We start from the raw sequence: 24,872 nt of genomic DNA on the forward strand, positions 1-24,872 counted from the left end.
ATGAACAATTATATGCCAACAAAGTAGATAAACTAGAAGAAATGGGTAAATTTCTGGAAACATACACCTTACCAAAACTGAATCATAAAGAAACAAAATCTGAACAGACCAAAATGTGAAACATTGAATCAGCAATCAAAAATCTCCAGCAAATAAAAGCCCAGGACCAGATGTCTTCACTGGCAAACTCTATCAAACATTTAAAGATGAATTAATACCAATCCTTCTCAAATTTTTCCAATAATTGACCAAGAAGTAACATTTCAAATTCATTTCAAAAGGCTACCAATACCAAAGACACTACAAGAAAAGAAAATTACTGGTCAATAACCCTGATGAACACAAATGCAAAAACCCTCAAGAAAATACTAACAATCCAAATTCAAGACTATTTATTAAAAAAATTTTTTTAATGTGTTATTTATTTATTTATTTCAATATATGAAATTTATTGTCAAATTGGTTTCCATACAACACCCAGTGCTCATTCCAAAAGGTGATCTCCTCAATACCTGTGTTATTTATTTTTGAGAGACAGAGAGAGAGAGAGAGAGAGAGAGCGAGCGCAAGAGAGTGCTCAAGTGGGGGAGGGGCAGAGAGAGATGGAGACACAGAATCTGAAGCAGACTCCAGGCTCTGAGTTGTCAGCACAGAGCCCGACACAGGACTCAAATTTATGAACCATAAGATCATGACCTGAGCCGAAGTCAGAAGCTTAACCAACTGAGCCACCCAGGTGCCCCTTCAAGAGTACTTTTTTTTTTTTTTTTTCAAGAGTACTTTAAAAGGATCATACACTATGACCAAGAGATTCATCCCTGGGATGCAAGGGTGATTTGACATATGCAAATAAATGATATACCATATTAACAGAATGAAGGACAAAAATCATGATCGTTTCAGTATATGCAGAAAAAGCATTTGACAAAATTCAACATACTTTCATGATAAAAATTTCAATAAATTAGGCATAGAAGAAATATACCTCAACATAATAAAGGCCATACAGGACAAGCCCATTGCTAACACCATACCCAACAGTTAAAAGTTAAAATCTTTCTTCTAAAGTTAGAAACAAAAGTACCCACTCTTATCACTTCTATTATTGGCAGTCCCAGCCACCGCAATTTGGCACTAAGAAGAAATTACATGCATCCAAACAGGAAAGGAAGAAGTAGAATTATCTCTTAGTGCAGATAACATGATATCAAGATTCCACCAAAAAGTTGTTAGAACTAACCAATAAATTCACTAAAGTTGCAGGATATAAAATCAACATACAAAAATCAGTTGCTTGTCTATACACTAACAATGAACTATTCAAAAGAGAAATCAAGAAAGCAATCCCATCACTGTGTTGCTCACCTGTAACTAATATAATATTATGTGTCAACTATACTTCAATTAAAAAATAAAAGTAAGTTTTTCTAGTATGTTTATTTCATAAATTTAAAATCACTCTATTATTTAAAAAGGAGAGAAATTCATTTATAATAGCATCGAAAATAATAAAATACTTAGGAATAAATTTAACCAAGGAGATAAAAACCTGTACACTGAAAACTATAAGACACTGATGAAAGGAACTGAAGAAGACATAAATGAAGGAAGAGAGATCCTGCGTTCTTAGATTGGAAGAATTAATGCTGTTAAATGTCTACACTATCCCAAGGGATCTATAGATTCAATAACATCTTTATCAAAATTTCCATGCCATTTTTCACAGACACAGGAAAAAACTATCCTAAATTCATTTAAAGCCACAGCAATCTTAAGAAAAAATGAACAAAGCTAGATGCATCACACTTCCTAATTGCAAGGCTATAGTATTACTATTACAAGGCTATAGTAATCAAAGCAGTGTGATAATGACATTTAAAAAAAAGTACACAGACCAAGGGAAGAGAACAGAGCCTAGAAATAAACTCACACACACGGTCAATTAATCTTTGACAAGGTACCAACAACATATAATAGGGAAAGGATAGTGTCCTAGTGGTGCTGAGAAAACTGGATATCCACATGGCAAAGAATGAAACTATACCCCTATCTTATATCACTCACAGAAATTAACTCAATTGTATTAAAGACTTACATGTAAGACCTAAAACCAAAAAACTCCTAAAAGAAAGCATAAGAGAGAAAGCCCTTGACACTGATCTTGGTAATGTTCTTTGGATTTGACCCCAAAAGCAAAGGCAAAAATAAACAAGTGGGATTACATCAAAGTACAAAGCTTCTGCAGAGCAAAGGAAACCATCCACAAAATGAAAAGAGAACCCACAAAATGTGGAAAAATATTTGAAAATCATATATATCTCAGGGGATTAAAATCCAAAAAAAGAGCTCACATAGCTCAATAGCAAAAACAATCTGATTAAAAAATGGGCAGAAGATCTGAACAGACATTTTTCTGAAGAAGACATACAGATGACTACAGGTACATATAAAAAGTTGCTCAACATCACTAATCATCAGGGAAAATGTAAATCAAAACCACAAAGAGATATTACCTCACATCTACTAGAATTGCTATTATCTAAATGTCAAAATATAACAAGTGTTAGCAAAGACACAGAGAAAAGGAAACCTTTGTGCACTGTTGGTGGGAGTGCACACTGGTGCAGCCACTACAGAAAACTTTATAGAGGTTCCTCAAAAAATTAAAATTACAGCTACCATAATGATCCAGCCATCCCACTCATGGGTATATGTTTGAAAGAAATGAAATCAGTATCTTGAAGACAAATCTGCACTCCTACGTTCAATGCAGCATTATTCACAATAGCCAAGATATGGAAATAATCTAAGTATCTGTCAGTGGATGAATGGATTAAGAAAATGTGGTATCACACACACACACACACACACACACACACACACACACAGAGGGAGAGAGAGAGAGAGAGAGAGAAAGAGAAAGAGAAAGAGAGAGGTCTTATTCAGCCATAAAAAAGATGGAAATCCTGCCGTTTGCAACATTATGGATGAACCCGGAGGGCACTATGCTAAGTGAGATAAGTCAGACAGAGAAAGATAAATACTGCATGGAATCACATATGGAAACAAAACAAAACAGTCAATTTCCTAGAAACAGACAGCAGAACTGTACTTGCTAGGGGTTGAGGGATGAGAGAAAGAAATGGAGAGGTCAAATGGTGTAAACTTTCAGTTCTATTTAATGCACAACATGGTGACTACCTTTAATAATAAAGTATTGTATATTTAAATTCGCTAAGAGTAGATCTTGTGTTTTCACTGTACACACACACGCACAAATACACACACAAAAAAGAGTAAACTGTGAGGTGATGGATGTGTTCATTATCTTGATTGTGTCAATTATTTCATAATGTACATATAACAAATCACACTGTATACTTTAAATATATGAAAGTCTATTTGATTAATTCTCAATAAAGCTGAAAAAAATAAATAAAAAGGTCTTTTTTTCAACTGGCAACTTTAGATGACACAATAGGGAAGATATTTAGTTTACTAGGTTAAGGAAGTTCAAAAAGGGAGGACCAAATCTATCTTGTAATATTAGTGGTTTTAACCCCTGTGTTTCATAGAAAGTAGACTTACAAAAGTCCAAGTGACAATAAATATATACTTTAATATGTATGCCAGGCCAACACAAAAATTGATTTTTTTTAAAAGACAGAATGTACATATTTTTGGTCATAAGCAAGAAGTCTCCCTGAGCATTTGAAGAGTCTTCAGAAAGAAAGAATAAACTCTCCATTTTGTACAATTCATTAAAATTTATCATAATCTAGCATTTTAGTACACATAGGATACTAAAAAGATAATCCTAAACACTTCAAATTCCTAAAATATTTTCTTAAATTTAAAAAATAGAGTGAATTATGGTCAGCATAGCTTTAGTGTTAGGTGTATTTTATTTTTAATGATACCTTCAAAATTCATTATTCATATTTGACATATATGTTAACTCACTAGAATGTTTCATTAACCATTTCATTTCCTAAATGTATAGAATGAAACAGAGTATACTGTATCAGGAAAGCTAAAAAATGCCCACTGATTATGTCAGGACCACCAGTTTGGGCTCAAACATTTTAATGCTGGTCTCTCCACAGAATGTAAGTAAATTACTGAACTGCTGTAATATATCCATCTTATACCTTATATATTGCTTTCTGGCATTTGTTTTGTTTTTTGTTTTGTTTTTTTACTGTAGTTAATCCAGACCAAAATGTAGCTAATAAATATTCTCAAAGGCATACTATAAAACTTTATCATAAAACACCTTTGTAATCATATATCAAATTATATGTACACATTCACTGTATATTTTTAAAAATTACATCTTACATGATGTAATTGATATCACCCCTACTTACGTTTGTTTTCATGGAAATTTCACATACATTCTTTCATTTGTTCTTCACAAGAAATCAAAAGACAAGGAACCTATAATCATGCTTGTTTTATAAGAAATATATTTCTTATAAAAGGTATTATAATGATACCCTTTAGTATCTTATATTTGTAATTAAAAAATGGTAATTTTTTTAAAGGAAGAAGACTTTTTAAAAAATTTATTTATTTTGAGAGAGACAAGGTGTGAGTGGGGGAGGGACAAAAAGAAAGGGAGAGAGGGAGAATCCCAAGTAGGCTCTGAGCAGGTCAGTGCACAGAGCCCAATGTGCTCAATCCCACAAACTGCGAGACCATGACCTAAGCCAAAATCAAGAGTTGGATGCTTAACCAACTAAGCCACCCAGGCGCCTCCAAAATAAGAATAATTATTAAATGTTATTATTAGCCATTATAATGATGCTTCAGATTTTCTTAAATGTTAAAAGTATTCCTTGGCTTACCTGCTGCATGTAACAAACTAGCTTCTACTCTGTGAGGAACTCTTGGTGGAATTTTCATAGATGCACGTATCTGGTAAAAACTGAAGAAAAATAGACAAAAAAATGATTTCAAAAAATATTTTAAAATATGCAATGCCCCAATATCTATATATCTGTATGCATTAAACAATAAAATTGTTCTACTTATATCAGTTTCCCATATTTATTACTGGTGAAAAATAACAAGATCCACAGGTCAAATACCAGCATGAATAAAACCCAAAGGGAAACCAGCATATATAAAGATGAATGAGAGAAACAAAAGAAATATATACAGCATTTCTTACTTTAAATGAGAGAATGTCATAGCAACCAGAGGAGTTAGTAAGGCATCTAAGACTTTCACTGCTTAATTTGGTTTATAAATCTGGACTGGCCTTATAACTTGTTTTGGGCAATACCATCTGGCAGAGATGAAGAATGCTAGTTGCAAGCCTAGGTCTTAAAAGGTCTTCTTGCATAGATTCTCTCTTTGGACCCTGCCTCCTCTGTGAAAATAAGCTGGAGGATGAGAGATCATAAAACAGAACCGAGTCCACCCAAGTAAGGCCATTCTGTATCAGCTAGCACCCAGCCAACCTTCCAGTTGAGTGTGAACTCATAACGGAGCCCAGCAATGTCAGCCAGGCCAGCCCAGATGATCAAAATCATTCAGCTAATCCACAGACTTGTGAGCAAAAATAAATGTTTATTTTCATTTCAATTCAAGCTTTGTGTTTGAAGCTTTGTGTTTATTATTAGTTGCATATTGCCACAATACATATTAATACACAAATTGGTAACTTTGAAGTAGTATGTACCATAAGGAAAACTTCAAATATATGGCATTGATTTGGAGACTAATGTAACAGTTACAATTACAGAAGCAAAAAAGATGGGTAAACTACAGAGATTTTAAAAATGGTAACCCATGTAATATATCACAGAAACTTTTGTAAAATACACTGTCAGCAATAACTTAGAAGAAGTTGGACAATGTATCTAAGAAACTTCGGGACTTGAGCAGGCTAACTTCCAGGCAGAATGATGAAAATGTCAACTCGTTGCTCCTAGCTAAGTACCATAAGGTTTTGCAAGAAAGAGATGAGCTAAAGAAAGAACTAGTCACTTTACAAACAGGACCTAGAGGGAATATAGATGGACTAGAACTTGTTAGATTGGAAAACAAAACCCCTTAAAGATTTTCCAAATAAAATGCTGCCATGGACAAAGATCATACCAAGAATATGACTATAAATCCCTTTCTTAAGATTGCTACAGAAACTAAAACAGTGTCTAAGTAGACATTCAATTTGACAAAAGGACTTTTAGGAAATTTAAGGGCATGATCCCACAGAATTTTGATCCCCAAATAGTAATTACATCTAGTAGTCATGTCTCAAAAGACAATTGTGGGTGTGGGTTCCAGAGCTTGGAATGAACTGTATCAGTCACAGAGAAGCCTCGTAAAGTTTTTAAGTAAGTTTTACTAGCCTAAGAACTATCAGCTTAGACTCCCGGGCTGGTCTCATAAGTTGCCTAGTCAACAGAATGGAGTGGAAGTAACAAGAGTGGCAATTCAAGGGGTCCTGCATCCTCTGCTCTCCTTCTTTGACTCCTGTCTCTGCCATAAAAATAAGTTCAGCCTGTCCTGCTGAGAAGTGAGAGACCATGTAAAGCAGAGGACAGCTGTTTCTATTTTTTCAACAAGATGGCAAAGCCAAGAGCAGCCAAATGTAGTAAAACAAAACAAAGCAAAACAACAACAAAAACTAATAGAAAATCTCTCTCACCCAACTTCTGTTAGTCAGAGTTCCGTTACTACCACTCTTAGTACATTCCTTTAGGTTTTTTTCCCTGAGTTACTGCAAGCACTTCTAAACTGTCCCTTATGCTTCTATTTCTTCTACAACAATCAATCTAATATATCACAATCTTCATCATGTTAGTGTTTATTGTAATAATAGTGATAATTTCATTCTTACTTGGAAACCACTGATGGCTGCCCAAATCCCTGTCAACTTTTCTCCAGACACTAAGAGCCCTTCACAAACATAACCTTTCATTTCTTTACTATCTTTTCTTCTGCAATTCTCCTAGAGAATATCTAATTTACTAAATATTCTTTATTTTTTTTTTATTTTTTTTTTAACGTTTATTTATTTTTGAGACAGAGAGAGACAGAGCATGAACAGGGGAGAGTCAGAGAGAGGGAGACACAGAATCTGAAACAGGCTCCAGGCTCCGAGCTGTCAGCACAGAGCCTGACGCGGGGCTCGAACTCACCGACCACGAGATCGTGACCTGAGCCGAAGTCGGCCACTCAACCGACTGAGCCACCCAGGCGCCCCTACTAAATATTCTTTAAAATAGCATATTCAGGGGCGCCTGGGTGGCGCAGTCGGTTAAGCGTCCGACTTCAGCCAGGTCACGATCTCGCGGTCCGTGAGTTCGAGCCCCGCGTCAGGCTCTGGGCTGATGGCTCAGAGCCTGGAGCCTGTTTCCAATTCTGTGTCTCCCTCTCTCTCTGCCCCTCCCCCGTTCATGCTCTGTCTCTCTCTGTCCCAAAAATGAATAAACGTTGAAAAAAAAATTAAAAAAAATAAAATAGCATATTCATTCCTATTTCCAAGGCTTGATTCATGCTGCTCTCTCCTACCAAGAGTTTTTCACTTTATCTTATGCCTACTTTGTACCGCACTCTCCATAATGACTTTCCTAACATATTAACCCAGAAAAAATGTCTTTCTGTTCTGATTCCTAGAGCACTTTCTATATACACTTCTTGAAAGATCATCATTTTGTTTCCACTTAGCTGTTTTGTGCATATATTTTATTTTTCCCATACACTATAAGCTTTTACAAGCAAAAATGAGATCTTATACATTTTCATAAAAGTCCTTTCAAGGCTCAGTACAAAATCATAAACGCACATTACATATATTCAGCATTATCATTAAATTCATATGAATAATTCTCAAACATCTACTTTAAAATAAAATTTTTCTAAGAAAATAATTATTTGAATACAGTTCATTGTTTTCCTTATAAATACTGGAATATAAGTATGTAATTAAATTTAAATGGAAACTGTACACCTTTTCCTATGCAAGATATATAATCTTCATGATTAAAATACACACCCTCTCTGAAATAAATCCACATTGTAGAACTTGTTTAGCTCCACAGAGAATTCTACCATTGCTTGAACTTCAGTCATTTTCAATTAATACTCAGAAGACAAATCTGGTGACAGCACCTCGGTAAGAGAAGGCAGAAAAAAAATCACGAGAAGCACAACAAAATGCCAACTTAAGAAAACCATTAATATTTAAACATATTTCAGAGTATGATACATAGGCAGAAAATAAAAATGAAGCAATGAAGCACATTAGTTCAGTGTACCTAACTTAGTCTATCCCAACTAAAGAGCACCAGAATCAACTAAATATACTTACTAATAATTTATGTACTAAATAGCAATAATCTATAATTTCAGGTATGTTCTAACAGAATGTATTTTCTAAGATTTGTTTCCCTTTGTGACATCTATGTCACAATAATATAGTATATATATATATATATATACACATATATATAGCAAACTGCTATATAGCAAACTGCTATAGCAATAAATAATATAATATAGCAAACTGCTAAAAGAAACTCTGGACTTTATCTATTACAGATAAAATAGTAAAGAAAAAAGTAAACAATCTAATTATTCACATTGCACATAAAGGCAACCCCAGAGTCAAAAAGAGAATTAGCATTCTTTAATTTCCATTAAAATTCATGAAGGTTTTTTTCTGTTACATGAAGTTCTTAAATTACTATTCATTTTTAAATTTCAAAAAAAAAAATTTCCCTCATTACAAAAGCCTGAAGTATTCATTTAAGAGGTTTAAAAAAATATACACAAGCAAAAATAAAAACATTCACGATTCTATCCACTAAAATGTATACTTGGGTATATATTCTTCATATGTGTGCATTTGTAAAATTTCTATAAAAATGGGATCAAACCTCATGCATATTTTATAACCTGTTTATTTATTTAACTTTTTGATGAACACCTATGTCAATAAACATAGTTTTATAATATTATTTTCAATTGTTTACTATTATAATTTAAACCATCTCCTATTATTGGGTATTTCAGTGGTTTCCATCTTTTCACTATTTCAAAAAAGTACTGTAACAATCATCTTTATCAATAATACATGCTTTAAAACACAATTCAGAGTTAAGAAAGTGTTGAAAGACAATTCTCCAGTCTCCTGTTTCTGCATGTTTTGCAAGGAGACACTGTCTCTGTTCCATGCTACTTTTCAGGGATGTATGTTTATCGAACAGTCTTAGAAGTCAGATAGTGTCTCATACTGGAACAAAGAGCAAATCTGTTTATTCCATTAGTAGAGATAGTCTCCCCCTGAGGCATAAGTCAGACAGACTTACTATCCATTATAAAAGATTTGGGTCCCCTTAGCTTGGGGTTCCTCTCCTATAATACAAACTACTCACATGCAGGTGTGGCCTGGTACTATAGCTACTGCTACTGCTACTGCTGTGAATACAACCCATCCTTTTCTTAGATCTAGGGGTAGTCTCCTGTCTTCTGCTCACATCCATGGCATTGTGGCAGGCAAACTTGTTAGCTTGCAAATGGGATAAAATCTCAGACCCTTCATAGTTTTTGAAATAGTTCTTCAGAGAAATTTGATAAATATTCTGATCTCTTAAATAGAAAAGTAACATATTCTTACCTCTGTTGGTTAAAGCTTCATTTTAACATTATTAAATAACCAAACTTGTACTTCCAGTTACTGATTCTTATTGAAAATATATTGTTCCCCCTGTGAGAAAGAAAGAAAATAACATTTTAAACATTTTATTCTATTTTACACATAAAGAAGTCCATTTTAAGGAAACATATGCTTCATTACTTAACAATCTCAATTTATCTAAAAGATCTGTATCTTGCATAAGGCTTAAAAATAAGTTTTAGAGATTTTTCATTCACAGTTTCACTGATATCAATATTAACTATTATATCTTTGTTAAGGATTCACCGTGTATACTTCAAAGGGCAATAATACATAAGAATACTTTCTTAGTTCAGTGGCTCAAAAACAATCTTCATGAATCTTCAAAATATTATAAGCTTATTAACTTTTTAGATATAAAACTTACCATTTTAAAATAACTCCTTGGGTAGAGTAATTTCTGAAATTATAAATATATGAAATGTGCATGTGTGCATATGTAGGTATGTACACACACACACACACACACACACACACACACACACACTTGAACTATTTTAAACATTTTGACAAAAAAGAATGCCTGGATATGCTATGGATAGTTTTGTTCACATCCCAAATATTTATAGCCTAAAAAATAAACCACTTGCCCTTGGTAAAATTACCTTAGATACTAAAAATATTAGAATAAAGATCACATTCACTCTTCTTCATAGATTTCTTTTCTTTATCATAAACATATAGACTTTACCACTTTCAATAACTGCTATTTTATTTGTTAGTAATTTATAACTAACATACATTAATATATTAGTTTCAGGTGTACAACATAGTGATTTGCTATTTTTATACCTTATGACCACTTCAATAGTTTTGGTTACCATCTGTCACTATATAAATTATTACATTATTATTGGCTAAATTCCCTATGTTGTACATTACATCTCTGTGATTTATTTATTTTATAACTGGGAATTTATACCTCTTAATTCCCTTCACCTATTTTGCCCATTCCCCTACCTCCATCCCCTCTGACGACTACCAGTTTGTTCTCTGTATCTATGAATCTGCTTCTGTTGTGTTCATTTGTTTTGTTTTAGATACCACACATAAGTGAAATCACATGGTATCTATCTTTGTCTGCCTTTTTTCACTTTGTAAAACACCTTCTAGGTCCCATCATATTGCTACAAATGGCAAGATTTCATTCTTTTTTATGGTTAAGTAATATTCCATTGTATTAATACAGCACATCTTATTTATTCACCTCTTGATGGATATATAGATTCCTTCCTTATCTTAACTATTATAAATAATGCTACAATGAATATAGGGGTGCATACATCTTTTGGCATTAGTGTTTTCATTTTCTTTGGATAAATACCCAGAAGTAGAATGAATTACTGGATTGTATGGTATTTCTATTTTTAATACTTTGAGAAACATCCATACTGTCCTCTATGGTGGCTGCACCAATTTACATTACAACCAACAGTGCATGAGGGTTTCCTTTTCTCCACTTCCTCACCAATACTTGTTATTTCTCGTCTTTTTGATACTAGTCATTCTGTCTGTTGTGAGGTGGTATCTCATTGTGGTTTTGATTTGCACTTCCCTGATGACTAGTGATGTTGAGCATCTTTTTATGTGTCTGTTGGTCATCTGTATGTCTTCTTTGGAAAAATGTCTATTCAGGTCCTCTGTCCATTTTTTAATTGGGTTGTTTGGGGGTTTTATTGCTATCAAGTTGTAGGAATTCTTTATATATTTTGGCTATCAACTCCTTATCAGATACATCTTTGCAACTATCTTTTCCCATTCAGTAGGCTGCATTTTTGTTTGGTTGATGGTATCCTTCATTGTGCAAAAGCCTCTCAGTGTGATATAATCTCATTTGTTTATTTTTCCTGTTGTTGCCATTGCCTGAGGAGACATATATATATATATAAAATACTGCTAAGCTCAATGCCAAAAAGCTTACTGCCTATGTTTTCTTTTAGAAGTTTTTTGGATGTAGGTTTTACATTTAAGTCTTTAATCCTTTTGGATTTTTTTTTAATCTGGTATAAAAAAATGGTCCAGTTTCATTATTTTGCATGTCTCTGTCCAGTTTTCTTAGCACCATTTATTGAATAGATTGTCTTTTCCCCATAGTATTTCAGCCTCCTGTCACAGATTAACTGACCCTATAAACTGGGTTTATTTCTGGGCTCTCTACTCTGTTACATAGATCTATATGTCTGTTTTTGTGCTAGTACCATACTGTTTTGATTACTATAGCTTTGTAGTATAATTTGAAATCAGGGAGCGATACCTCCAGCTTTGTTTTTTCTTCTCAAGACTGCTTTGATATTTAAGGTCTTTTGTTGTTCCATACAAATTTTAGGATTATTTGTTCTAGTTCTGTGAAAAATGTCAATGATATTTTGACAGGGATTGAACTGAGTCTGTAGATTGCTTTGGGTACTATGGACATTTTAACAATATTAATTCTTCTAATCTATAAGCATGATATATCTTTCCATTTATGTCATCTTCAATTTCTTTCTTCAATGTCTTAACAGTTTTCAGAGTACAGGTCTTTCACCTCCTCAGTTAAATTTATTCCTAGGTATTTTATTCTTCTTGATGCAATTGTTTCCCTTTTTCAAAGGGGGAACATCTTCTTGATAGTGATCTAGTTTTGACCATGCAAATCAGGACAAAACCCCAAAGAATGGTAAAACAAAAAGATGGAAAGATTCTGGACTCCTGAATAGCTTCACAGAGCACAGATGTCCTACCTATCCAGACTGCTCAGCCTTTTATATCTTATAACTCTTTGTTACAGCAACAACAACTAACCTATACTCTAATATGCCACCCACTGCAAACTATTTGCAAAAGAAGCAGCCAGATTATCCTTTATATACTGCATAACATATATATTTAATACTATACAGTTATACATAATTTGTAGTATATTTTAATGTTATATAATATATATTATTTGAAAAGAATCTAAATTATATCTCTTTCCTCTCTTCCAAACCTTCAGTGGTTTCCCACAATACTCAGTAAAATTCCCTTACGACAGCCTATATGTTGGCTTCATATAATCTGTATCTTCTATAACTTCTCTGACCTTATCTCCTACCACTCCGCCCACTAGTTTCCTTGCTATTCCTCAAACACACCAAATATATTCCTACTCCAGGACATTTCCATTTGTTCTCTGGAACACTCTTCCCTCCCAATATTTTATTTTATTTTTTTAATTTTTTTTTAACGTTTATTTATTTTTGAGACAGAGAGAGACAGAGCATGAATGGGGGAGGGTCACAGAGAGAGGGAGACACAGAATCTGAAACAGGCTCCAGGCTCTGAGCTGTCAGCACAGAGCCCCACACAGGGCTCCAACTCACAACTTGGGAGATCATGACCTGAGCCGAAGTCGGACGCTTAACCGACCAAGCCACCCAGGCGCCCCTCCCTCCCAATATTTTAATGAATCACTCTTCCATCTCTTTCCAGTCTTGAACTCAAATAGCCCTTTCCTGGGCACACTATCTAAAATAGTAACTCTCAAAAAAAAAAAAAATAAATAGTAACTCTCCTGGTACATCCTTTTTCCTCCCTTATGTTTTTTTGTTTTCCCTCAAACTTATCTCCATCTAACAAATGAAAGGCTTTAATTTATCAGTTTTTATTATTTTTCCCCACTAACATGTAAGCTTTATAATGGCAGGAATTCTTCTTTTTTTTTTAATCTTTTTTTTTTTTTGAGAGAGAAAAAGGCAGAGAGAGAGAGAGAGCACCTGCCACTAGGGGAGAGGCAGAGAGAGAGGGGACAGAGAATCTGAAGCTGTCTCCACGCTGACAGCAGAGAGCTCAATGCAGGGCCCAAACTCATGAACCACGAGATCATGACCTGAACCAAAGTTGGACGCTTTACTGACCGAGCTACCCAGGTGTCCCTAAGCCACCCAGACACCCCTAAAGGCAGGATTTCTGACTACTCTGTTCACAGCTGTCTCCCCACTGCCTGACACCCAGTAGGCACTCAATTTAATATTTAACAAAGATTTAACAAATTAACATGGACTCTTCCATAAATATTAAATGTAACTATTTTTCTATTTAAACCCAACCAACTTGAAGAAAGGAATTATTACACTGATATAAGGAAAACAAGAGACATGCATGAATAAACTTTTATGATAAAATTCCTTTACTAGCATATGTTCTAGGTCTGTTTGTAACTTCTTTCACTCTTCCTCTCGTATTCTGCTGTTTTTTGTTCTATTGTTACTGTCTCATTTTTCTCAAATCCATGTCTTTTTATTGATTATTCTCTAAGTAGAAATATATAATACATGTACAGGTATAGACAGAGTGATGCTGATAAATCTGATTTTCATTCCCCCTCAAAAAAGGAGTAAACAATTATTTTTATGTTTAAGTATTGGTAGAAGAAAAATTTCAAAGAAGGACTAAAGGAAAAGGAGAATAGGCAAAAAGAGAAGGACAAGAAAAACTCAGAGGACTCTCACAGTCAAAGGGGATCTGTGTGATTCTCTTCTCATAAACTCATAAACTTCCCTTTTCCCATTACAGGGAGCAACTGCCACATAGGTATAGCCAATTCTTGCTGGCCCAGAGATGTCAGCAGTTCTAAGTTTTCAAGGAGAAATTGGAAAAAATTTTTTTCTAAAGATGAAATCTACTAAACTTCAGATGTTGCCAAACAGCTAAAAAATAAACAAAAACAAACAAACAATACCTATGTAGTTCAAATCAAATTCATCTACAGGAAAAGTGCATTTAGAGTTTGCAATCTCTCACTAACACAGATTCTTAGGCATTCTGCTCCTCAGGAAAAGGATCTTTCATGAAACAGAAAAATCCTGGCCTGTCCTCTCTTAAGAATGAAAGAAGGTGAAGAAAGAACATCTTTCCTTTTACCCAGATGATGTCTGGGAACTCTGCTCCACAGTCAGCTTGCTGGCTTAGAATATGTCACTTTAATCTGAGCATTTGGAGCTACGGGGATAAACTGATTTACCTGAGACTAAATTGTTCTTTCTGTTTCCTGGACCTAGCAAAGTAGCTAAACAGAATAATTTGAGAGGTCTGTTGAAGTAGGATTCCTTCCTGGGCCATTACCTAGGTCCCTAAGAGAATTTAGCTGACTAAACTACAAACTCCAATCCAAAGAAGGCACTGGGGGCCTCAAACAGAAACTGACTCTGATACTAAATGGGAAATTTATACTGAAAGGCTCTTATACTGACAGGGAGAACAATCTGACAATTACCTTATAATACCTCAGGAAAATATAGCTTACTTCCAAAGAAACAAAGTCACCTGTTAACCTGCAAGAGAAGTTCTTGGCCCTCTAGAGCTGCTCTGTCCAACACAGTGGCCCCTAGACACACCTGGCTATTGAACAATTAAAATGTGACTATGGTGACCGAAGAACTGAATTTTTAATTTTAAAGTAATTTAAATTTTATTTATTTTTTTTTAGTAATTTAAATTTTAATCCAAACACTAACACAGTATAAATTTTTCCACTGAACATAACTTTATCATAGGACTATGTTCTATTTTAACTGTTAAAAATGTAGTACACTAATTGAGATATGCTCTAAGCATAAAGTACACACTAGATTTCAAAGACTTAGTACAGAAAAAGAACATAAATATCTCATTAATATGTTTATATATTTATCACATCTTGAAATAATATTTTAGATATGTTGGGTTAAATAAAATATATTATAAAAATTAATTTTCCTAGCTTATTTTATTTTTTAAAATGTAGCTACTAGAAAGTTTTGCAGAAAACATGAATAGACACTTCTCTAAAGAAGACATCCGGATGGCCAACAGGCACATGAAAAGATGTTCAGCGTCGCTCCTCATCAGGGAAATACAAATCAAAACCACACTCAGGTATCACCTCACGCCAGTCAGAGTGGCCAAAATGAACAAATCAGGAGACTATAGATGCTGGAGAGGATGTGGAGAAACGGGAACCCTCTTGCACTGTTGGTGGGAATGCAAATTGGGCCAAGTTACTCTTAAAATTCCCCTAGAAAGGCTCCACGTTGACAATCAATATACCATTTACCAGTGAGTAAAACACGTTTCACTTTGTTTTCCAGCTTTAGGAAAAAATTCACTGTTTCTTCAGCTGAACACTAAACACAGTAACCTTGCATTTAGGGGCCATATTGTACAAAAAATAAACACATCTTTAAATGTTCATATTCAATATAGCGAGAAACTCAAAATATGACAGACATATAGGAACTGATACCAAATGAAGGAACAACACATTTCAAGCCCAAATAGATGAGGGGTTTACACTTTGAGAGAGATGTGGGACCTGAGACTGACATTTGGGATCTGGGACCAACAGAGGAAAGCATCTAATATGTACAGTTCAATTCAAATATGTTAAATACGAATATGATGGGAACAAAGAAGGAGGTTAACTCAATCCATTTGTTACTAGCTAGTCAGCTTTGGATTCATTTTCTTGGGCCTTCTCCTAATGAATAAGCAGGAAGCTCAAAATAGGAGCACCTTCAGAAGCCTTCAAAATGCTGTTCTCCCACTTTGTGAAAAAAGTACTCTTATAACAGTCAAGTGCTACAGCAAACTGAGAAAAGTCTGAAGATGTGTACTTTGGGCATGGGAGTGTGCTGAGCTGCCACCTTTTCTAAATCCCACTCACCTAGAGCATTGTAGAACTCCAATCTACATAGGCTCAGGCCCCTACAGTCTTTGAGCTAATCCTGACCAAGTCAGACTACACAACAGCAAACTGAGAACAATCAACCAGTGATATCTGGATTAGTCGTGCATCCCTAACCCTGCCATCTGGTATAATTCTGGCCACCTAAATTGGTTAAGTCTACATTGGTTGGTTCAGTCTAAATATCAGTCTAAATATCTAAACATCTGAATATGTTATTTCTTGATTTACATTTAGTTCTCTTTCTGTTTGGCTGAAGCCCTGACACCCTGCTCAGCTTTGTAAGCTCCCTCTTGCAGGGGCTAAACATGCTAAGTCACTGTATTATATCCTGCTCTAAAATGGCCAAGCCACCTGTCACTTGCCTGACTCTGAAGTTCATACCATTCAGATGGCTTTTAACTCTCTTTTTGCCTTCACAATATTTCACATGCACAACACACTTTCATCAGTAACATCTCTCATTTCAAAAACTGATTCACAGTGAAGATGAGCTTATCTACTAAGGAAGATGTAAATTAAGGAAGATCACTGGTCTAGAAACTTTTGCTGCTAGTGATTACTCATCACAATGAATTCCTGAGAGTCAGCCATATACTATACTGCCCAAATTACAGAAATATTTAAGAAGAGAAAAGAGTACTAAATTCTTCTCTTTTAGACACAGGGGAAGAGGAGACCTTCCAAAGGGAAAATAATGAGAACAGCTTGATAGACAAAGTATATTTGAAATAGCTGTATGTTTCTCTACTGATATCAGATATAAACCCAACAGCACTATCAAATTGAAACCAAATACAAACATTCAGAACTTTTTGGAGTACCTACTATTATACCAGTAACTTTAACTATGTGATTTCATTTAATTCTCATAAAAATCTGAAAAGAGCTATCATTACTCCACTTTACAGGTAAGGGAACTAAAGAGCAAAACGTGTATATAACTTATCCAAGATTACAGTTAAGAAATACTGGAAAAATGACAAAACCTTCAAATGTGCCAAACTACAGGGCCTAAATTTAAACTTACATAATTGTAAAGTCCACACCTGACCTGTTTTGGAAATAGATTGAATAATCGTCAAGCCATGAGATAAATATGCCCCCACTAAAAGAAAAACTGAAATCAGAATGCAGCATTAATGGAAAAAATAATCCTTGATAAATTAACCACATTTAATTTTCCATGTAATTAGCATTTTTCTCTAATTATGAAATCTTCAAATGTCTCACATCCCACACCTAGAAACACAAAATCTGAAGTTGTAAAGGCACTGTTATCTTCTAATTTCTTTAAAATTTGGTTTTGAACAATTATTATCTAATAAAAGAGAAATACATGATTACTAATCTTAGAACTGGCACTTAGATTAAGAAGAAAGCATTCTCAAAACAAAATACTGTTCACTTTGGTGGTGCGTGGGTGGCTTAGTAGGTTAAGTATCTGAGTCTAAATTTCAGCTCAGGTCATGATCACCATTCGTGAGACTGAGCCCCATGTCAGGCACTAGGATTCTCTTTCTCTCTCTCTCTCTTTCTGCCCCTCCCCCAGCTCATGTACATGCTCTCTCTCTCAATCAAAATAAATAAATAAGCATTAAAAAAAAAAGCATTCTTCACTTTGGATAACTGTATTAATGTGATAGAAAATCCATACAAAGAATTTTTTTTAAACACTGAAAGAATGTTGGTAACTTCTCAGAGTATTCCCATGGTTGACTTACTAAATGAGAATGACATAAACAGACAAATAACTTCTATTGCTCATTATGGGACACTTAATGAAAGCTACCTCTGACATTATATCAACAATGAGAAAACAGATTTAATTTATTAAACCCAGCTCACATAAACTTTTCAGGGACACATCAATGACATAAAACAAATCTGCCAGTAACTTAATACAGAATTCCTTTGAATGTAGTATGTTATTATTTACTTAAAAAAAAAACAAGAATAGCCCAAATGACCAAAAACTAGTTACCTCTTTTAACATGAAGAGAAATTCACAAAGAACCACAGCCATTATCTACTACCTAGTTCAGGGAGCTGCCCAGCATCCCTTAAAATATTTCATCATATTGGTTATCTCAACAGACAACAAAGCTCAGAACCAGAACAAAAATAAGTATAATGCTCTCTTCGAAAACTATTATTTTTAAAAAAAAAATTGGGGGGACGCCTGGGTGGTTCAGTCAGTTAAGTGTTTGACTTTGGCTTAGGTCATGATCTCACGGTCCATGAGTTCAAGTCCCACATTGGGTTCTGTGCTGACAGCTCAGAGCCTGGAGCCTGCTTCAGATTCTGTGCCTCCCTCTCTGTTTCTCCCCCACATGTGCTCTGTCTCTCTGTCTCTCAAAAATGAATAACTATAAAAAATAATTTAAAAAAATTTTTTAAATATTTATTTATTTTGAGAGAGAGACAGAGTGTGAATGGGGGAAGGGAAGAGAGACAGGGAGACACCAAATCCAAAGCAGGCTCCAGGCTCCTAGCACAGAGCCTGACACAGGGCTCAAATTCATGAATGGTGAGATCATGACCCGAGCTGAAGTTGGATGCTTAACCTACTGAGCCACCCAGGAACCCCTCTTTGAAAAATATTCTAAGAAACAAACAATGCTTTCATAAAAGTCTATGCTTTCTTGCTTTCTTTAGTCTAGCAGTAACTTTGATGTCAGAGAGATGTGGCTTCTAATCCAGACTTACTAAATCTTACTTTTCTCAAATGGGGAAATATTTGTAACTTCTAGGTCAAAAGGTAAGAATTAAAAAGATTTTATACACACACACACACACGAAGCCATAAGCATGGTACTTGGTTACATGGTGCTCAATAAATAGCTGATACTATGATTTTATTTTATGTCAACTTTTTTTCCTTTTTTTTATTAGGTTTTTATTTTAATTCCAGTATAGTTAAAATACAGTATTATATCAGCTTTAGGTGTACAATAAAGTGATTCAACAATTCCTTACATCTCAATATGTTAATTTTTTTTAAGTAGGCTTCATGTCCAGCACATAGCCCAAAATGCAGGACTTGAATTCATGACCCTGAGATCAAGACTTGTGCTGAGATCTAGAGTCAGATGCTTAACTGATAAGGTGCCCCTTATCTCAATTTTTAAAATAAGACTTCATTTAGAGAAACAATGTAACTCAACTAAATAGGTTTTTATTACCAGTTTCAATTTCGTGGTTTAAAAATATTGTGATTTAGGAGGTGCCTAGGTGGCTCAGTAGGTTAAGCGATAGGCTCTTGGTTTCAGCTTAGGTATGATCTTGCAGTTTGTGAGATAGAGCCCCATGTCGGTCTCTGCTCTGACTGCGTACAGCCTGCTTGGGATTCCCTCTCTCCCTCTCTCTCTACCCCTCCCCTGCTTGTGCTTGCACTCTCTCTCTCTCAAAATAAATAAACTTAAAAATATATATTGTCATTTACAGGCCATCAGACCTTAAAGGGAAAAGAGTTGGCTTCCACTAAGATCTTAGGTGTTGAGAAAAACCAGGGGAAAAAAGAAGGAAACGTGAATATTACAACTCTCTATTCAAAAATTTTTTCTACTGATTTCACTCCCTAAAGATATTTCTTTGGTTCCCCCTAACTGGAGGGCTATTTCAGAACTCTTCTACAAAACTGGGGCCCTTGGCAAGCATTATATTATATAATTATCATACTTTGAAAAAAAATTACTAATTTTATAGAATAGGACTAGTGACACCTATACTCTAATCTTACCCTCCTGAGGAAAAGAATGAATTTTCAGTAAGCCTGAGGACAAATGAGGGTGGTTTTAACATATGGGGTCCTCAATTCCAGAAGACAAAGGTGATGGCAAAGGAAATATAGGCTTCTAAGGTCTGAAACTGTGACTGTCAATAAGCCCTGACCTTGCTGTTTAGACATTTACAGTGAGCAGTACTTCCAGTTGCAGGCCATGACTTACTGGCAACTTGAAGACATCAAGCAGCAGATGTCAGAGATACCAATGACCTTAAAACAATATTGAATGAAGCAGCTGCATCCCATAAGACAACTTCAAGGGGATTTCAAAAAGGAATACTTCTATTTTTGATTATATTAAGAACTGTAGCAAAAGGACATTTCATAAAACTTGACAGAAATGTTCCAAAATACTATTAATTATAGACTTCTATATTGACAATATAATGTAGAAATACTTTCTGTATTATGGATGGTGTAAATCGACTTAATCCCATAAAAGGAAATATGCTATATTTTCTCAGGATATTGTTTTGGTTGAGAGATAGCTCATAAGGATTATTTCATCAAAATAAGAAGGCGTTATTCAAGCAGGAGAGACCTAGTATAATCTGGGATAATATGCCTGGCACCTCTATATTCCTGTTAAGAAAAAAGACGCTAATTTTTATTAAATTTAGCACATTACTGATAACTAAGTATGCACTTATTAAAAAATGCTTATCTTTAAAAATAAAATGGTGAAACCCATTATGGAGCTGTTTCACTCTTCCTTCTGAAAAATCTAGACCTAACAACCAGTGCTTTGTAACTTTTCTAAAAAATCATTGAGTTCATTTAGCTTTTATTTTTGTATCACCATTCTGCTTATTCTTATTCATTTCCAGATTTTCTTCTTGACAAACAACTCAAGGAAAAGAAAAATAAAAAACACATTCCTCGAGGTGCCTGGGTGGCTCAGTCGGTTAAGCATCCAACTTCGGCTCAGGTCATGACCTCACAGTTCATGAGTTCGAGCCCTGCATCAGGCTCTGTGCTGACAGCTCAGAGCCTAGAGCCTGCTTCCTATTCTGTGTCTCCCTCTCTCTCTATCCCTCCCCCACTCATGCTCTGTGTGTCTTTCTCTCTCTCTCAAAAATAAAGACATTAAAATATTAAAAAAAAAACCACATTCCTCATTTCAAATCTATGTGCACCCACCTGTAGCCATTCACTTAAATACACACAGATACATACCACAACATTCATTTTTATGCAGTTTTTCCTCAATTCCCAGAATCAAAGTGAAGGAAATTCTTGCCCTTTCTAATTCCTAAACAACCCCCACTGTCAAGGGTGTATTTTTACAATAAACAAAACTAAAATATAAGACAACAGAAAATTATGTAGGTAACCAAAGTTACATGAATAACTCCTACATTTCTCAGTGTCAAATCCTGACAAAGGGCATTTTAATTCTATATACTGAATGCAACAGTATCTGTTTCATTGTAATATGAACATTAGTATAAGCTAGTATATAGTTCACCAGCACTCTACTAGATTTTTCACAGAAGTCTAAAATTAGATTAAAAAATTGAAGTTCCAGTTTGATCTGGAATTTAAGCATTCAATTATTCTCTTACACAGTCTAAAAGAGATGGAAATAAAGTATTTATATAGCAACTTTTGCCTGTGGTGGCCCTAAGTATCTTTAAATAAGGCTTTCTTTGCCACTGAAAGATCACTGAGTGGCCACCTTTTTTACCCACTTATTACAGGTAGAAACACCTACCTATAGAGGTTAAGTGGCTTCTACAAATTAATGTCATGAGTCATCATAATAGTTTAGATCTTCTCAATGTTTATTTACTTTTGAGAGAGACAGAGAGGGAGAGAGAGAGCAAGCACGCGACTGGGGGACAGACAGAGAGAGGGAGACACCGAATCTGAAACACGCTCCAGGCTCTGAGCTGTCAGCACAGAGCCCGACCTGGGGCTGGAACTCATGAACTGTGAAATCATGACCGGAGCCGAAGTTAGGCACTTAACCGACTGAGCTACCAGATGCCCCTAGTTTAGATCTTCTGACTTCAAGTCCTGTGCCTATTGTCCACCATATTTTTTTTTTTTTAATTTCTAAGAGCACAGAATCAACACACTAAAAAAAAAAAAAACAAAACAAAACAAAAAAAAAAAACCAACAAGAATTTGTAGGCATTTACTTTTTTCATGAATTGCTACCTAAAAATAAAAAAGATTTGTCTTTGAAAGATGGAAAGCTTCCTTCAGAAGCAGCAGTTATCTCTATCTGCATTGGAAAAATCACTTTAAAAAAGTCTTAAAAGTTGAGGAGTTCATCACCTCTTACCACACACAATAATTGCTGGTTCTTCCAACAGAGGTGTGGCTTAATGACACTGGATCCTAAATTGTATTTCCCTCCACTTTTATTTCTAGTATCACTTTGAATAAGAAACTACATTTTTTTGCCTTGGTGTCTCCCTTCTGTACAACAGAAACAGAAAACTTTAAGTCCTACCTGACATAGACAATGTAAGGAAGAATTTACTGTTTGTGGACTGCTTTGAGATTCCAGAATGAAATACATAATCCAGTTGATCTTCAACCCTAGAATAAAGGCAAACTTCACTGAAAGTAACTGCTTCAGCAGATGCCTTCAAAATAAAATACTACACCATTATTTAAACAGAGCGGTTTTATGTAAATTAAATGGTGGGGGCTCCAACACTGGTTAGAAAGGTCTTTTGCCCAATTCAAAAATTTAATACTTCTATTCTCACATATTTTTCATTCAGTAGGCACATTACACCTATTCTTAAATTAGTAGAAATTATATGCATTTATTAAAGAGAACAGAGACCCTCAAGAAAATGATGCAATCAGTTGCAATAGTAAATATATAAAATAGCAAATTAACGAATTCTCTAAAATAAAATTTGTTAAATTTCATTTAAGGTCAGCTCTTGGACAACTGTATTTACTGAAGGGCAACAAAATTTCCAAATTTTAACCTTATGTTTGTAGATCAGCCTTTAACAAATCTTAACCCTTTATACTTTCATCAAGTCTACATTCAACTTACTTCTTCTGACATATAAACGTAATTCTTAGAAATTAAAGGTTCAATCAGTAAATATAAGAGGTTTATTGCGACTGTCACTCTTTTGATGATATTCCCAGTGAGGGAAGAAAAGCGATAGAAGAGATTTTATTAAATTGGAAGCTGAATTAAGAATACTGAGAGGATACCTAGCTTAGGTAGAAAGCACAAGAGACAACTCTTCAGAGATATAATGAAAAGTAAAACAGACTGAAGAGGCTATGAAAAAGCAAAAAACAAAAACAAAACAAAACCTAAAAACACCAAAAGCAGTTTGAGAGAGAGAGAGAGAGAGAGAGAGAGAGAAACACCCAAGATTAGATAACAGAAATAAAGGAATAAAGGAAAAGGACGGGAGGACGCGAGCCATCAGACGGAAACCGATGAAACAGGGTACCAAAAAGAGCTAAAGATTATGGGAGTAAGGGCCTGCGAAGGTAAGGTGGGGCACCGAAGGAACTCCAGCGCAAAACGACATTAAAGCAAACACACAATCGTAAACTCACAAAAGAGAACGAAGATGTGCCGACAACAGAAAAATGAGAAGAGAGCCAAGGAAGAAATCACAGAGGCAAACTTGGTCGGTGAGGGTAAGGAGAGTCAGGAAGAAGAGCCAGACTAGGGATGCACAGCGAGATGGAAGCAATCGAGGGGAGCAAAAGGATACACTGCCTCAACGGAGAGACCAGCCGAGAGAAAGGCACGTGGGAAGAGGGGATGAAAGAGCAGAACTACGAAAGAGGGGTAAAGGGAGGACAGAGCGGCGAGGATGGAGCAGACGGCGAAGGGCAGGCGAGGTCTGGGAACTGGAGTGAGGTTCAGGAAGAGCCGGCCGAAGAACATGCCGCAGGGGCGGCAGGGAGCACCCGGTGAGCGCCGTGGCTCCTCGCCACCCGGAGGGCACTCTGCACAGCCGTCCCCACCGACCTTCAGCGGGCCAGGGCTGGGCTCCGAAGGGCAGCCGCCGGAGCCCAGGGCTGGGCTCCGACGGGCAGCCGCTGGACGAGGGGCCGCAGCGGGCGAGCGGGGACAAGGAGAAGGAGGCCGCTTCCTGCCGGGCCCGTGGGAAAGAGGGAGGGAGGGAGGGGTCCTGGGTGTAGGGAACCCGGGGAGACGGTGAAGACAGAGGCTTACCTTTCGCCGGGTTCGGCCTCCTCCACTGCCTGTCGGACGGAGGAACTCGTTGTCCTGCTGGAAAAAGACGGCCCTACCCGGGTCAGCACCATCCCGCCCCGGGCCCCTCACATCGCCATCGCAGCAACCGCAACCACCGCAGCGGAGGAGCCGGTTCGTCACCGCCGCTCGGCTACCGGCCCACCACGGCCAGTGGGCATGCGCAGTCGCCCCAGTCTCGAGGGATTCCCGGCCAGCCAGCGCTACCTGCGATCAACAGGTCTCCGGCCCTGCGGCCCCGCCCCCGGCCTTCTCTCGCCTCCCCGTTCCTCCCTGGTCCCTCCCCTCTCTGAGGCTAGGCCCCGCCCCTTGCAAACACTTAGCCCCGCCCCTCCCCCCGCGTTCCAAGCCTCTCAAGTGCCAGTGCCAACAGATTTCGGGATTTATCCACTCTATTCGGCTCTCTATCCCAAGCTCTCGCGAGAACGGGAGTTTTGCGTCAATAAAATGCGCGAACCCCTGCAGAAGTGTCTGACTAGGGGTTTAAAGA

The 24,872-nt window shown here is 36.1% G+C and overlaps 1 protein-coding gene across 10 annotated transcripts in view; it reads right to left on the minus strand.

The window, feature by feature from the left end:
- Positions 1 to 24,482, minus strand: part of FAM135A (family with sequence similarity 135 member A) — a 120,358-nt gene extending 95,876 nt beyond the window's left edge. For 7 of the 10 annotated variants that reach the window (XM_027057487.2, XM_027057480.2, XM_027057477.2 and 4 more), the window contains exons 1-5: positions 24,344 to 24,482; positions 22,628 to 22,716; positions 9,635 to 9,724; positions 8,012 to 8,127; positions 4,851 to 4,930 (exon numbers count right to left, since the gene is read on the minus strand). In XM_027057487.2, the coding sequence (XP_026913288.1) occupies positions 4,851 to 4,930; positions 8,012 to 8,088 (157 nt within the window). In that variant the 5' untranslated portion in view covers positions 8,089 to 8,127; positions 9,635 to 9,724; positions 22,628 to 22,716; positions 24,344 to 24,482. Of the gene's footprint in view, positions 1 to 4,850; positions 4,931 to 8,011; positions 8,128 to 9,634; positions 9,725 to 22,627; positions 22,717 to 24,343 lie in introns of those variants that run through there. The other 3 variants (XM_053222608.1, XM_027057476.2, XM_053222607.1) reach the window with 2 other exon arrangements.
- Positions 24,483 to 24,872: the final 390 nt, after the last annotated feature.

Source organism: Acinonyx jubatus, chromosome B2, assembly GCF_027475565.1.
Source record: "Acinonyx jubatus isolate Ajub_Pintada_27869175 chromosome B2, VMU_Ajub_asm_v1.0, whole genome shotgun sequence".
Lineage (NCBI taxonomy): Eukaryota > Metazoa > Chordata > Mammalia > Carnivora > Felidae > Acinonyx > Acinonyx jubatus.